Here is a 17,234-nt window from a genome sequence, read left to right as displayed (position 1 = left end):
AAAAATAAAAATAATAACAATAACCGATAGATAATAAAATACAAATTATTTTCTTCCTATAATTCATGTCAGTAGGTACCTTCATATTCTTGGACAGTTTTTGGATGGAAATGGATCAAGTGGTCATGGCAATACTTGAGAAAGAGAGGTTGATTGTTGGGGCAATTTAAATGGACACTTAGGAAGAAGCAAGAGAGAGGAAGGAAGAGTGTGTGGAAGGTGGAGTATTGGGGAAAGAAATAAAGAAGGGGAAAGGATAGTAGAACACGCAGTGGCATTCGATCTGGCGATAGTTAACACCTATTTGGAAAAGAAAGAAAACCAGCTGATAACGTAAAAGAGTGGGGAAAGGACAAGCCAGATTGACTATATCATGTGCCGTAGAGGGCATCTAAAGGAAATGAGGAACAGTAAGGTGATAAACGGAGAAAGTGTGTCTGCTCAACACAGATTGCTTGTGGTCGATTGAGAAGCTGCAGCAGACAAAAGTAGGAAATATTCAAGACAGAGGGAGAAAAGGATAAAATGGTGGAAATTGAAAGGGGAGGGTTTGAGGAAGGAGTTTAGGGAAAAGGTGCTAAAAGGAATAATAAAGTTACTGGAAGATGTGCAAGAGTGGTGGAAGTTAAATAGTTGTATCATAAGGAAAATTGGAGAAGAGTTGTTGGACAAAACATCAGGAAAGTGGGTGCCGGAAGGAAAGGAGGCTTGGTGGTGGAATGAGGAAGTGCAATTGGTGATAAAACAAAAGGAGATGAAGAAAAGATGGGATTTAACAGGTAGCCAGGAAGATAAAGAAGCATATAAATTAGCAAATAAGGAAGCAAAAAGGGCTGTGGCAATAGCAAAGGCAAGGGCAGTGGATGAGGCCTATGGGGAACTGGAAAGGAAAGATTGAGATATGCAATTGATGAAAATAGCCAAAGCGAGAGACAAGGCATCAAAGGACTTCTCATCAATAAAACAGATAAAAGATGAGGGGGGAGTGGTTATACAGGACCAGGAGAAGGTTAAGGAAAGGTGGAAAGACTATTTTAAGAAGCTATTAAATGAGGAAAACCCAAGAGCATTATGCGAGGATGGAGAGATGAATGAAAGAGTAGTGGAAGGCATAAGCAGGAAAGAAGTGGAAGGCATAAGCAGGAAAGAAGTGGAAGGCATAAGCAGGAAAGAAGTGGAAAGCGCACTCAGAAAAATGAAGAGGGGGAAAGCAGTAGGTGTTGATCAGATACCAGTAGAGGTATGGAGAAGTCTGGATGAAGAAGGGATCGATATCCTATGGGACTTTATGGAAAAACTTGTGGCAGCAGGAGAGAAAGTATACTTGTGCCAATCTATAAAGGAAAGGGTGAAGTGCAGGAATGTGGGAACTACAGGGGAATAAAGTTATTGTCTCATTCGATGAAGATCTGGGAAAGAATTGTGGAAGGATAAGGCAGGAGACGGAAATAGGAGAGGAACAGGTTGGTTTCATGCCAGGAAGAGGAACAACAGTGCGGTCTTTGCTTTAAGGCAGGTGATGGAAAGATACAGGGAGATGCAAGTAGAGTTGCACATAGTGTTCATAGACCTGGAAAAAGCATATGATAGAGTGCCCAGACAAGAGGTATGGAGATGCATGAGGGAGAAGGGTGCACCAGAAAAGTACGTAAGGCTTGTGAAGGAAATGTACGAGGGAGCAGTGACTCAGGTTAAGAGTAGTGTAGGTATGACTGAGGGGTTCTCTGTAGAAGTTGGACTACACCAGGGATCTGTTCTCAGCCCATATCTGTTTGATCTGGTAATGGATGTGTTGGTGAGAGACGTGAAGCGTAGAGCACCATGGAGTATGATGTTTGCAGATGATATTGTACTGTGCGAACCATCCCAAGGAAAGGTAGAGAAGAAATTGGAGGAATGGAGGAAAGTGTTGGAAGAAAGAGGCATGAGGATAAGTAGAATAAAGACAGAATATATGGTACTGAATGGAGAAGATGAGAATTCTGTAAAACTGCAGGAGGAAAAGCTACCATCAGTTTCGAAATTTAAGTATCTCGGATCGAACGTTGAGAGGGATGGAGGATTGAGTGCAGAAATACAGCATAGGTTGCAATGTGGATGGTTCAACTGGAGAAAGATGAGTGGGGTGCTGTGTGATAAGAAAGTTGTGTTGTCGTTATTGGGTTTTTAGGAGCATTAGCAACTAAAGCCATATTGCTCCGGGATATGCGGTGGTCATTTCCTGACCTTTCCGCATCCTCTGTATCTGGTGATAAGAAAGTAAATTGTAGAATGAAGGGAAGAGTATAAAACTGTGGTTAGACCCGCATTGATGTATGGTGCTGAGACATGGGCGATTACAAGGGCCCAGGAGAAGAAAATGGAAGTGGCGGAGATGAGGATGCTAAGATGGATGTGTGGTGTGACGAGGAAGGACAGGATAAGAAATGACTACATCAGAGGTAGGGTTAAGGTGGGGGCCTCTGAGTAAAAAAATGCAGGAAACTAGATTGAGGTGGCTTGGACATGTGGAATGAAGAAGTAAGGAGTGTGTGGGGAAGAGGTGTGAAAAGTTAGAGGTGATAGGGAAGAGGGAGAGACCTAAGCTGAGATGGAAGGACAAGGTGACAGAGGATTTAAAAGAGAGAGGATGGAGGAGAGAGGAAGCCCAGGATAGGGAGGAATGGAGGAAAATAATTAAGAATGGAAATGCCGACCCCATATAAACGTGGGAAGAAGGCGAAGATAAAGAAGAAGAGGTACCTTCAGGTAAATGGGTGCATTTTCTCATTTGATTCATTATGATGCAGCAACCAATTTACACAGACTCATCATTCATAAGTGGTGTGCTATAAGATTATAATAGTATGAACCAGAACTATAATGCTCAATATGTTCTACATTGGTATCAATATTTGTAAAAGAATAAGAGAAGTTTACCTCAACATGATACATAGAACACTTCCATATGATACTCTCTAGAAATTAAAACAAAAACAATTAAAAAATCGAAAATCTTACATTACAGTAAGAAATAATTAAAAATCAATTGAACACAATTAAAAAATTGCTAAACGATTTTCCTTCCTGAAGCTGATAACACTTTTTGACCGTATGTGCTGATCACAGGAATGAAAATTACCGAATAGGGGTGAGCATGAAACTTAAATAGGGATTATTTGTCTTCATGCATGCACATAAAAAAAGACCATGAATCGGAGATTAGATATGGCCTGCAAACATTAACAGAATTCACATGTAATTTAATCTCGACGGTTTCTGCAATTGATAGCCTCGTATAATTACGTTCTTCATTAATGGCATGAAAGGCTAATTCTGACGTTGCTGAATAAGAAGCACAAACTGAGGCCGCATGTTGATTAACACAAAAATTCAGAGGAAACCGCGTAGAACATTGGTAAGACGAGTTGCAATCACCACAAGAAATGTTGTATACCAGGTCATTTATTTGTGTTGCGAACAAGGAAAGGACAATGAGTGACTGTTCAGTTCAGTGTGTAATTTCCGTATTGGCCTGGCTACAATTTTGAATTTGGTATCTTTAAAGAATCTGTTAAAGTTGTTTATACCACTGATCAAAATATGGGATGGAAATAAAGTATTTTTTGATATTACTATTGTTGGTTGGTGTAGTTTTTTGTATCCTATCCTTTGCTAATTCAGTTTATTGTAGCAAGTGGGTAACCACTGTTGAAGAATCTTTTTTTTATGAACACCCCAAACACGAGAGGTATTATATTTATTGACATTAGACTTTAACTTCTGTAGACAGTAATTTTCAGGAAATACGTATGAAGGAAGGTTGTTTCAGAAAACAGCAATTGAATGAATAAATGAGGAAGATGAAAAGCTGGATCTGCGAGTTTGACCAGATGTTGGTGGCATGTGTTCGGAATGTTTTGAAAGAGACAGCGGGAATTATAGAAGTTAATTCAGAAGAACAATGCCCGTAGAAGTATCTGTAGAAAAGGCAAACAGCAGAAACACTATGTCTATGAGACAGAGAGTGGAGAGACTCTGTTAGAGATGAGTCATTAATTAACCTAACTGCCCTCTTCTAATTGGAATCTAGAAGCCTGAGAGGGGTTTTCGAGGAACCACCCCAGATATGGGAACAATATTCCATGGCAGGGCAGATTTGCGATTTGTACAGAGTGAACAGCTGTTTGGAAGAAAAGTAACGCTGAGAGAGAAAGAGAACACCAAGTTTTTTAGATGCAGAGGAAGCAATATTTGTAATGTGATTGTGCCAAGAGAGATTAGAAGTCAGGATAATCCCATCTTGCCTAGAAATCGGAGTGTCACCAAAATTAAGCATAGGAGCAGAAGAATCCTTTTTGCAAGATATAAGACAGGATTGTTAGGAATCTGCTGGTTAATATTTGGGTTTCTGAGCACAAAAGCAGATTGTGTTGTTGAATATTTATAAGTATTGAGAAATTGATTAAAGACAATCGATCTTTTGTAGGTGATCGGGTGATAGCTGTTATAATGTAGAAGTATACCGGTGTTTGTAGATTTATGATTGATGCTAAATTGGATTTTATTCGTGTCAGAGCAAACGTGAAATTTAGAAAATTTAATGACTTAGTATCCATATCCTCCCTTTTCAATGTAAATTTGAGTCTAGAATGAATATTATTAAACGAATGTAAAATGTCTTGGATAGTACTACTATCAGTAATAACTAGAACATTGTCTAAATACCTCCCATAGTATGTGATACAGGGTCGAAAAGGCGTCAAACGTATATGCTCAATCATTGAGAGATAGATCTTCGATATTAAGCCGCTCAGGCTCAATCCCATGGGCAAACCAAAAATTTGTTTGTACACTTTGTCTCGAAAGGTGATATAGTTGGCCTCAACTAACAGTTTAATTAAGTGAAAAATTTCTTTAATAGGAAGCTTCGTATAATTAATCGGTATAGAGTTACTATTTAACATATCCCAAATAATATCTAATGTGTATTCAACGTTTACATTCGTATATAACAAGGTAACATCTAGTGAGAATATTGTCATTATCACCAAGTCTGCAGTCCTTAAGGTTATTAAATAATGTATCGTAGTTCTTAATCCCAAACCCTTTAGACAGGTATCACCTGTCTAAAGGGTTTTATAATGCTATATAGACATGTGGCCAAGGATGAAAATGCTGAGTTTCTGTAGAAAACAAAAGGCCTAATAGGAAATCTGGTCTTACGTAATTTTACCTGACCGAAAAGTGCAGGAATATTGTATGTTCTGGCCTTCAATTCCTTTAACTGAGCCATAGTACTTTATTTCTGCTCCATATGTTGTAACAGTGGTATAAACAACTTAACAGATTCTTTAAAGATACTGAATTTAAAATTGTAGTCAGGCCAATATGAAAATTACACACTATACTGAACAGTCGCTCAGTCCTTTCCTCGTTCGCAATACAAATAAATGACCTGGTATACATTTCTTGCGGTGATTGCGACTCGTCTTACCAAGGTTCTACGCAGTTCTCTCTGAATTTTTGTGCTAATTAACATGCGGCCTCAGTTCGTGCTTCTCATTCAGCAGTGTCAGAATTAGCCTTTCATGCCTCTAATGAAAGACATACTTTTTTATCTAACGAGGCCAAAATACTTAGTGTCCAATGTAATTATACGAGACTATTAATTGCAGAAACTGTCGAAATTAAATTACACGAGAATTCTGCTACTGTTCGCCGGCCATATCTAATCTCTGATTCATGGTCTTTTACGCACATGCGTGAAGACAAATAATCCCTATTTAAGTTTCATACTTATCCCTATTCGGTAATTTTTATTCCTGTGATCACGACATATGGTCGAAAAGCGTTATCAGCTTCAGGAAGGAAAATAGTTTTGCAATTTTTTTGTTAAATTGATTTTTTTAATTGTGTTCAATTGATTTTTTAATTATTTCTTACTGTAATATAAGATTTTCGATTTTTTAACTGTTTTCGTTTTAATTTCTGGAGAGTATCATACGGAAGTGTTCTACGAATCATATTGAGGTTAACTTCTCTTATTCTTTTACAGCTATAAGATTATGAAAAACTCCAATGAGTTCAATGACAATCATTTGTTATGTGTACTACCAAATAGTGTTTTCTAACTCCAAATATGACAAGTCAGAAAAGTTGGGTAACCACAAGCACAGACATTACTGGACCCCCCACCCCGTAAATGTACTGATTACATTCTGACTGTGTGAAATTCAATCTTCTTTGAAATCTTAGTAAAACACAGGAACTATAAAGGATACTTGAGTCAATAATTTTATATGAAGTAATTATTTTAGTTTTGAAATTTTGCAAGTTTCCTTTAGATATGTGGTATTTAAAAAATTGCTCATACATTATATTGAATGCTTTCTCTGCATTATCAATGCCATAAAACTTCTGAAATACAAGTAACTATTTTATAATACAATCTGATAATTAAATGAATAACTATCAAAGTGAAAAATGTAACTCTTACTGTTGCCTGCTAAGCAAAATTCTATATGTATATGTTAATTAGGAAACATATCTGATAATCACAATGGTGAGAGGCACATTTCCATATATTTGTATATGTGCCACAGGTCTGAGAAAATCGCAGCAATCTAAACATTCTGCAGATAGATGTGGTTCACTGTTATTAAACTTCCAATGCACCTCTTGAATCAGAAGTTTAGTCATAATGGCTATCGTGGCCATATTATTATTATTATTATTATTAATAATAATAATAATAATATATATTGTGCTACCTTTCAAGATTTTTTTTGTGCAATATTATTATCTGAGTTGAAAGCCAGATATATTTAAAATATGCATTTAGAAATGGGCAAGAGTTAAGTTCATTTCATAAATGTAATAAAGAATTCTGCTAGGTTCACATCTTCCCCTATTATTGGTCCCTTACTGGGAAAATGCTTTAGAGAATGCACTAAGAGAATACTGCCCACAGAATGCTTGGCACTCAGAACAACAGTTCACCATAGTTTGCTGTGTATTTATAATACTTTTAATTAAGTATATGACAAAAGTTTTGATTTTTCTTATTAGCATTTGCACTATAATTATAAAAAACTCTAAATGTTTTGTAATAAATAATAAAAAGAAATAAAAATATTTTATTATAATATATATTCAATGTTTCATTAATTTTAATAAAAATAAGGGATCCAGACCATGATGAATTACTTTTTTTTTTAATATATGGACTGCAAAAAACTAAAAAAATAATTGGTGACCCCTGATACACACAATCACCATCTAGTAGCAGAACCCCACATCAAAATTCATGTTGCCATGGCAAGAGAAGTCAATAAACTTTTGGGTTACACCTTTTATAAGATATCAAAAATATTTATAAAAAAAAAAAGTAAAGAAAAACAGAAATGGTAAATTAACCTGATTTGAATTTCCAAAAATCACTTTGCTTAACCATTGCTGTAAGATTCCACTGTCCAACTTTCCTAATTTGTTCATTTTACTCACAGATGAGCATAATATTTCTAAGCTTTTGTCAGAAGGGTTTTTTTCCACTAAAAGAGAAAACAGTAATGTTTAAATATATTTGTTAATAATAAGGTGTTCAAGTACACAGAAACAAGTTTTCAGATATTCAGCATAGAACTTCAGATCATAAAAACAAAACAAAAACAAATAAAAATAAAAAAATAATAGCAGTTTGTTTCTTTATTTAAGAACAGTAATGATTCCTTTATCCTGAATGGGTTCACTATTTTAAAATAGTTTAAACAAATAATATAAAGTAAATTTCTTAGACTTGCTTTGTGTTTTGAAACAAGTTTAGAGAGCATATAGCAACACTTTGTTGTAAAGTTTATTACATGAAATGTAATACAAGCTAACAAGGATATTGAAGTGTCAGCTACTATACAGCAAGAGGACATCTCGTGTGCAAGCACCTCAAATATAGGAAAATGGAGTCCTGGCTTGATAACCACTTCTCACCTTCCTGTGATGTAACCCCTAATTAGGTGGCCAACTATGTGGCTACTAAATGAATTGGATGGGCAGCCAATATCAGACTAAATCGACTGAACTGAATAAATTATAAGCTAAACCCTTTTCACTGTCTGGATAAATCAACTAAGATAAATACTAACTAGGATGTCCTCCAGTTTAATAAGGTTCCTGATGTACTTGTCATGAAAACAGGATACACAATACTAATTGTATTACTGGAGCAACCAGTGTCAGAAGCTTAAACAGCAAGTGGAATTAGCAAGAGAATTATATCAATATAGCATCAGGACAGCAGGTACTCCTGAACCTCAGAGGATGAATAGAGAGTAGTTGCAACTAAAATGATTATAAAGTAAAACATAGTACAAGAAGGTGGGCAATGACTTTCAGAACTACTTTAAAAGAAAGCTTAATAGGCTGGAAAGCATTAACCAGTAGAGTTATACTGGCCAAAATTTAAGATGGAGGAGTGCATGATAAATTCAATGTGCCCATCACATTATAAAGAAAATTTTGCTATAAAGATAACCACAAGTTTATGTGTAGGGAGCATACATAACAATAAAAAAATAATAATTAACTATATCATTAAAAAGGAACTTAGTTAAAGATACAAGGATATATAAAGGACCCAAGGCTGAAAGTGACTATCTTCTTTATTGAGATAAATAAAGATAGTAATTTGCTCAAAAATAAGAGATATAAAAATTTGTTAAAATGGACAAAAATCAAAAGTGTTTAGATTTGTCACAGCCATTAAAGCATAGATAATCTCTTGTTAAAAAGTTAAATCACATTCCTAATGCTAAAATAATGTTAGATAAACAATGGAAAAAATTTGAGAACTTAAGAGAAAGTGAAGTTACAAAAGAGGCATGGAGAACAAAGTATGTAAAGACAAGTAAGTTAAAATGCTAGAAGACCCAAAAGGTTAGAGAACATAAACAATATTAAAATTTGTGGCAAATAAAAATACCAATTTTTTATAGGAATATAAAGAAAAGACTAAGAGGAGTAAGGTGTGTGAAAATAGCTAAAGAAATGATTTATTTCAGTCTGCTAATAAATAGCAGACTGAATTCATTAGCCATTATGTGCCAAGTCCAAGATAAAGAAAAATGTTGGGATGATTTTTTCTTTTTTTTTTTTTTTATGTGAACCCAAAACACGACAGGTATTAGAACCTATAGTACTTAGTACCGTGCTTGGGTTGGAAGTTGAGAAGATGAAAGAAGATATTTGTTGACATTGGACTTGAACTTCTCTAGATTGTAATTTTCAGGAAATATGTATGAAGGAAGGTTGTTCCAGAAAAAAGGCAGTTGAATGAATAAATGAGGAAGACGAAAAGTTGGTTCTGTGGGTGTGAAGTTGGACAGTAAATTGATGTTGGCTGGTGGTGGCATGTGTTTGGACTGTTTTGAAAGAGAGAGCGGGAATTATAAAAGCCAATTCAGAAGAACAGTGCCCATGGAAGTATCTGTAGAAGAGGCATGCAGCAGAAACAGTACATCTATGAGACAAGCGGAGAGACTGTTAGAGATGAATCATTAATTAACCTAACTGCCCTCTTCTGAATGGAATCAAGAAGCCTGAGAGAGGTTTTGGTGGCACCACCCCAGATGTGGGAACAATATTCCATGGCAGGGCAGATTTGCAATTTATACAGAGTGAGCAGCTGTTTGGAAAAAAGGTAATGCCGAGAGCGAAAGAGAAAACCAAGTTTTTTAGATGCAGAGGAAGCAATATTTATAATGTGCTTGTGAGATGTCAAGAGCAACTACTTGTGTTTCATCAAACCTTTCCATTGAATTAGTCCATAAATGGGTAACATAAGCCAGAATATCACCAGTGGATCGACACTGACGGAATCCATACTGGCGATCGTTGATCAGACGGAAGGTTTCTAGGTAGTTTTAAGAGTTGGCGGTTAATTGATTTCTCCATTACTTTAGAAAGAGTAGAAGTAATTGCAATAGGATGATAACTGGATGGGAGGGATTTGTCACCTTTTTAGGAACTGGCTGGATATGAGCAAATTTCCAAGCAGAAGGAAAAACACCTTTGGAATAAGAAAGTGAAAAAAGGCGGCAAAGAATAGGAGTAAGTTCAGGAGCACAGGTTTTGAGAACAAGTGGAGAAATACCATCAGGACCTGGAGCTTTCTTAGCATCAAGATTCATCAAAATCCTTCTGATATCATTTTGACGGAAGACCACAGGAGGCATTGAATGGAGCATGTTGGGAATGGTGGGAGGTGTTTTACCAAGATCATTAATACATGAGCTGGAAGAAAAATGGGATGCTAGCAGGTCAGCTTTATCTTTGGCTGAAGTGACAACAGAACCATCTGGTTTGGACAAAGGTGGGAGCAGAGATGGGCAAAAGTTGCGGCCAATAGCTTTGGCAAGAGACCAGAATGCTCAGCTACCATTAGGGCAAGAAGCAAGTTTTCTACTCCCAGCCTGTTCAAACTCTAGTTTGGACTGATTAATAACTGCTTTACAATTGTTGCGAGCTTTGGTGTAGGCAGAAAATGAAACTGAAGAATTAGAAACAAGCCAATTATGATATGCAACATTCTTCTCTTGAACAGCCTTAGCACATTTATTGGAAAACCAAGGTTTAGATAAAGGACGAGATTTTAAAGTGGAGTGTGGGATAAAGGATTCCATTCCTGCAAGAATAATTTCACTGACACGATCTGAGCAAACGTTGACATCAGAAGTTTTGAAACAGTAATCCGACCAAGGAAAAGAAGTGTCGCAGGTCATTCCATTTTGCATTCTTGTAATGCCAAACAACACGAGGTTGGGATAAAGGTTCCATTGGAGAAGAGACAATCACCGAGTTGTGATCTGAAGTGTCTAAAGGACCTCTCACTTCTCACCGTGTACTTAGAAGGGTTGTTTGTAAGAAAAAGATCAAGCGTATTGGCTGTATGATTAGGATTGTCTGGTATTCTTGTAGGTAAATGAACAATCTGTGCAAGGTCATTAGTAATTGCAAAAGCCTCAGCATCTCGACCTGCTGGGTCGGTGTGACTAGAAAACGGAATCCAGCTGGAGTTGTGAACATTAAAATCACCAAGGAAAATTACCTCACTGTTAGGAAAGTTGGACTGGAGACAGTCAAGTTGCAAAGAGAGGAAGTCAAAAAGCTCCAAGTGATTAGTGGAGTTGGGAGAACGGTAGAGACAACAGATGAATTTGACACAATGAGGTAGATAGATTTTAAGCCAGAGAAGATCAAAGAGAGGAGATTCCAAATTGCCAAGTCTCTGGCAGGGAATATCAGAACAGACATATGCACAAGCACCACCTTTGAGGCGAAAGGAATCATACAGCGAATAATTTGGGCATCTGAGATGAGCAGTAGTTGAATCAACCGATAACTGAGATTCTGTCAGAAAAAGATTTTGGGAAAGGCACAGAAAACATGCATCAGGAAAGTGGAAAATGTTTGTGATTAGTCAAAAACCTCAAAATATGAAATCATAAAAAAAATTTAAAAAAGGTAAATTAAAAACAGAAGGGCAAGTTATTTTAGAAGTACAGGTATACCTTACTTAAAGATACTTGAAAATTACCACCAACATTCAGTTTGCGGCATCCTCTACCTCATTATAATGACAATTTAAAAATAATTTCCAGAAATATTAAAAACTGCACAACAATGAATAGCAGAACTCCAAGCAATAAAAAAATAATCACTGCTGCAATGTTTACTGCCAAATCAAAGTATCATTAATAAATAGAAGGTGCTCTATCATATCTGCTATTTTTACTTATTCTATGCTTACCACAATTAAAATGAGATTTAAACATTTAAAATGAGCCCAAAGCACTCAGAAATGGAAACAGCAGTATGGAAGGATAACAAATTTGAAAATGGCTGGCGCAGATAATGTTGAAAATTTGACTGCTGATGAACTCCTTTAAATTGAAAACCAAATAATGCATAACAAGGTTGAAGAAGTCTAATGCTACTGCTCCAAAAATTAATAGCAACCAAGGTCGTCTAAAAAGATTTTACCCATTCAGAAGTTGCAATGGCTATTTTTGCTGCAAAAGATGAAAAAAGCAACAGATCATCAACAGAGTGAACACATGAGAAAAACATACACTGATACTAGTTATTGCAAAAAGAGTATATGTCAAAGTCTCAATTTTAAATGACCTCAACCACCTGGGCCTACAACAGAAGAATCTTCATCACCAGTGACTGACTAAGATTAATAAAAAAAAATAAAATAAAAAAATGTTAATTCTACAATTTTCCTTTCCATTCCATTCCATTCCCATCCATCCTTTCCATCCCCAGTATGCTTGATGTCTTTTGAAGTTATGATGGACCTGAAAGTTGTTCGCAGGTCAGCTGCTAGCTAGTCTACCGGATTTAACCTACTGGTAATGCTCTAGGAAGCTTCTGAATCAGCTATAAAAACTTTCTGCCTCTACTCCCAGAGAGAGAGTGACTGGAGGGAGTCCAAGTAGTGCGTATATGGGGGGGGGGAGGTATTGTCCAGGCTACATTATGTCAAAGAGTTGGTATTATTCTGGCCATGTGTACACCATATCCAAAACTTTCATTACTTCATACAGCATGTCCATCCAATCATTTCTTATTACTGAACACATCATTAATTATCAAACTAATAGAATTAACTTATCTGCGAAAAGACCTAAACCTCTCAAATACTTCCTCATTCATTTCACAAATATACATGGTCTTGGTTCTAATCTCAATGATGTCCATTTACACTTACAGTCTTTCAAACTCCATGTATTTTTTTTCTGACAGAATCCCAGTTATTGGCTGATTCAACCACTGCTCATCTCTTTTGTCTGAATTATTTTCTGTATGATTCCTTTCACTTGAAAGGTCGTACTTGTGCATATGTCCATTCTTATATTCCCTGCCAGAGAATTAGTAATTTTGAATCCCCACTTTTCGATCTGGCTTTACCATAGTGTCAAATTCACCTGTTGCCTCTATTGATTTCCCAACTCCACTAATCACTTGGAGCTTTTTGCCTTCCCTTTTAAATTTGACTTCAGATCAAAACTTGGTGATGGTCTCTTCTCCAATGGAGCCTTTCTCTCGTGGCCATCCTCAACCTTGTCTTTGTTGGTGTTACAAGAATGCAAAATGGAATGTTGTGAGATTTCTTTTCTTCTTTCCCTTGGTTGTATTACTTAATTTAATGTCAATGTTTTCTCACAGTCTGTCAGTGAAATTATTCTTGTAGGGATGAAATCCATTATTCCACACTCAATCTTAAAATAATCCTCTATCTAAACTTTGGTTTTCCAATTAATGAGCTAAGGCTGTTAAAGACAAGAATGTTATACAGTGTGATTGGCTCACATTCAAATCTACAGGTTTGTTTCCTGGCTACGCTAAAGCTCACAATAATTGTAAAGCAGTTATCAGTCCAACCCAGATTTCGAATGGGCTAAGAGTAGAAACCTTGCTTCTCGTCTAAATGGTAGTTAAACTTTCTGGTCTCGTTACAACGTTATTGGCAGCAACTTCTGTCCATCTCTATTCTCACTTCTGTCAAAACCAGATGCTTCTATTGCCACTTTAGCCAAAGATAAAGCAAACCTACTATCATTCTACTTTTCTTCCAACTCGTTTGTTCGCTAGTATAAAGATTCGTTTTCTGGCTACACTAAAGCTGACAACAATTGTAAAGCAGTTATTAATCAGTCCAACCTAGATTTCGAATAGGCTAAAAGTAGAAACCTTGCTACTCATCTTTTTTTTTTTATGAAAACCCCAAACACGAAAGGTATCAAAACCTATAGTACTTAGTACTGTGCATGGGTTGAAGGAGAAGTATGGGGGGAGGGGGTGCTGGAAACTTTGCTCTAGAGACTAAACATGGGTTTTGCCACTTCAAGCCTCCAATAAGCAAAGTGGTGGTATTTCACCAGTTGATGAAAGTCATCTACCACCTAAATGGTAGTCAAGCATTCTGGTCTCTTGACAAAGTTATTGGCTGCAACTTTTGTCCATCTCTATTCTCACTTCTGTCAAAACCAGATGCTTCTATTGTCACTTTAGCCAAAGATAAAGCTGACCTGCTATCATCCTGCTTTTCTTCCAACTCATATATTGATGATCTTAGTAAACCATCTCCTACCATTCTAATTTACTCTATTCAATGCCTCCCGTGATCTATCAAAAGGATGTCAGAAGGATTTTTAATAATCTTGATGCTAAGAAAGCTCCAGGTCCTGATGGTATTTCTCCACTTGTATTCAAAACATGTGCTCCTGAACTTACTCCTGTTCTGTGTAGCCTTTTTTTCACTTTCTTATTTCAAAGGTGTTTTCCCTTCTGCTTGGAAGCTTGTTCATATCCAGCCATTTCTTAAAAAAGGTGACAAATCGCTCCCATTCAATTATTGTTACATTGCACTTACTTCTGCTCTTTGTAAATAATGGAGAAATCAACAAAATCTAGAAACCTTCCATCTGATTAACAATCGCCAGTATGGATTCAGTCAATGTTGATCCACTGGTGACATTCTGGCTTATGATACCCATCTTTGGACAAATTCAATGGAAAAGTTTGTTAAAACTCAAGCAGTTGCTCTTGACATTTCAAAGGCTTTAGATCATGTCTGGTATAAAGGCCTTCTAAAAAAGCTTCCAGCTTATGGGTTGGCAGCTGTTTTTTGTAATTGGGTAACCAGTTTTCTCTCTCTGACTGGCGGGTGATGGAAGATGGCTCTCTGTCTTCTAATTTCTCCACTAATGCTGGTGTTCCCCAAGGTTCAGTTCTTTCTCCCACTCTTTTCCTCTTATATAATAATGATCTTCTTTCACTGACCAGAAATCCTATCCATAGTTTTGCTGATGATAGCACATTTCATTCCACCATCCAGTTTGAGAAACCTTGCCTCTGCACAAACATCTTCAACTCCTCAAACATCTGCTACCAATTCTTTAAATGCTGATTTCCAGGTAATTCTCCAATGATGCAAAGATAACTTAGCTGATATCAATCCTTCTAAAACTCAGTCCTGTCTTTTATCTCCCAAAAAGGATTCTTCTGATCCTATGCTTATCTTCAGTGACACTCAGATTTCTAGACACGATCACATATCTCTACTGGAGATTATCTCGAATTACAATTTCTTTTGGCATAAGCACATTACAAATATTGCTTCCTCCGCATTTAAAAAACTGGGTTTTTCTCTTTCCCTCTAACTATTACTTTTCTTCCAAACAACCGTTCAGTCTGTACAAATTGCAAATCCGCCCTACCATGGAACATTGTTCCCACATCTGTGGTAGTGACCCCCAAAAACTTCTCTCAGGCTTCTGGATTCCATTCAAAAGAGGGATGTTAGGTTAATTAATGACTCATATCTTTGCTTCTCCACTCTCTGTCTGATAGATGTTTTGTTTCTGCTGCATGCATTTTCTATAGATATATCCATGGGCTCTGTTCTTCTGAATTGGCTTTATAATTCCTGCTCTCTCTTGTAAAGCAGTCTGAATGTGTGCCACTACCAGTCAACCAGTCCTTTTACTGTCCAACTTCTAACCCACAGAACCAATTTATCTTCTCATTTATTCATTCATTCAAATTCCATTTTCTAAAGTCAACATATATTTTCTTTCATCTTCAATATTCAGTCCATGCACAGTACGAAGCATTATTAGGTTCTATACCTTTCATGTTTGGAGTTTTCATTTAAAAAAAAAAAAAACCTTTCTTCTATGTTTATAGGCCAAATGAGAATGGCTCACATTGAATAATGCACCACTAACTTAAAACTAATGCACCACTAACTTTAAATTTTTACTTATTATTATGCTATACAACAAGGCCATTGTTATAAGTTTATGCAAAATAATTACCATTTTAACATATTTAACTACTTTGCCTGAATATTTAAAATTTGCTACTAAATTTTTTCAAGGAATGCATCTATCATCATAACATGATTACATGAAAAATCAACATTTGCTTAGAATCTTGTTTTCAAGGAAATTAATCCTTTTGTTAAGTAAGGTATACCTGCTTTATTATTATTTATTCATTTTAAGTGAAGTTAAATCAGACCCTGACAGCTTAGTCAACTGGCAAGGCAATTATCAGAAAATATGATTGAAAATGGTAACACAATCATTTTATACATATACATTCAGCCAGTATCTAAGTAACACACACACACACACACACACACACACACACACACACACACACACACACACACACACACACACACACACACACACACACACACACACACACACACACACACACCTGATGAGTATTAGGTTTTAAAATAAATGTATTAGTTTTATTTAAAATGTATATTACTTATAGTTAATTACAGGAAACCCTTGATTAATGCGGTTTTGAACAATGCAGTTTTAATTAGTGCGAAAAATTTTTTTGATACTATCCCCTTAATATATGCGTTATCAAATTTGATTAGTGCGCTGTTTTTTTCTTGCGGTGCTTGGCAACTCACAACGGGGCCTAAAGCGGCAGATACGTGACACGCACTCACCAGGGTCTTCTAACTTAAATGAATGGGAATCGACTCCAAAATGCTCGACAGCAGCACCCCATACCACTCTGAAATTGAAATTTGCTCTGGTAACTCATATTCTTTTATTCTTTTATTATTAATATTAAACTTCTTTAATATTATGATATTAAAGAAGCAGTTGAGAACATACACAAATCGTGGGAAGAAATGACGAACAACTGCATGAGAGCTGTCTGGCAGAATCTTTTGCCTGAATGCGCAAATGATTTTTGCGGTTTCATTAATCCTGTCAACAAAGTTATTGATAAAATTACTACAATTGGAAAAGACCTCGGCTTTGAGGAAGTAGATTCAGAAAACGTTAGAGAATTATTGGACTCGCATTCAAAAGACTTAAGTAACGACGATCTTGAAATTGAGCATCAACATGCATACGAGGAAGAAGACGAAAATGAAGCAGAAGAAAAGGAATTTGCTCCCAAAGAAATTTCATTCAAAAAACTTGAACTATTTAATACACTTTAAAAAGCAAAAGAACTCATACTAGAGATTGATCCAGATGCAGAGAGAAGCATGAACGTTCGTTGAGGGTTAGATAAGCAAATTGATTGTTATCGCAAAATCATGGAGGAAAGGAAGAAAGCCACCACTGTTCAATTGAAGTTAGATAAGTTTTTTTTTTGCAAAAAATAAAATTTAAATCATACTATCTTTTTTTAAATTTATTCCTTAA

General features: G+C 36.1%; 1 protein-coding gene across 1 annotated transcript in view; it reads right to left on the bottom strand.

Annotated features, from left to right (window-relative positions):
- poe (E3 ubiquitin-protein ligase-like protein poe) overlaps positions 1-17,234 on the bottom strand; it is an 849,790-nt gene that overhangs the window by 448,945 nt on the left and 383,611 nt on the right. The window contains exon 34 of the mRNA XM_090388478.1: positions 7,399-7,532. Coding sequence (XP_090244604.1) covers positions 7,399-7,532 — 134 coding nt within the window. The remainder of the gene's footprint in view (positions 1-7,398; positions 7,533-17,234) is intronic.

The sequence above is a fragment of the Mastigoproctus giganteus genome, chromosome 14 (genome assembly GCF_048544385.1).
Source record: "Mastigoproctus giganteus isolate SK-2022 chromosome 14, ASM4854438v1, whole genome shotgun sequence".
Taxonomy (NCBI): domain Eukaryota; kingdom Metazoa; phylum Arthropoda; class Arachnida; order Uropygi; family Thelyphonidae; genus Mastigoproctus; species Mastigoproctus giganteus.
This window is presented reverse-complemented; position numbering and strand designations above follow the sequence as displayed.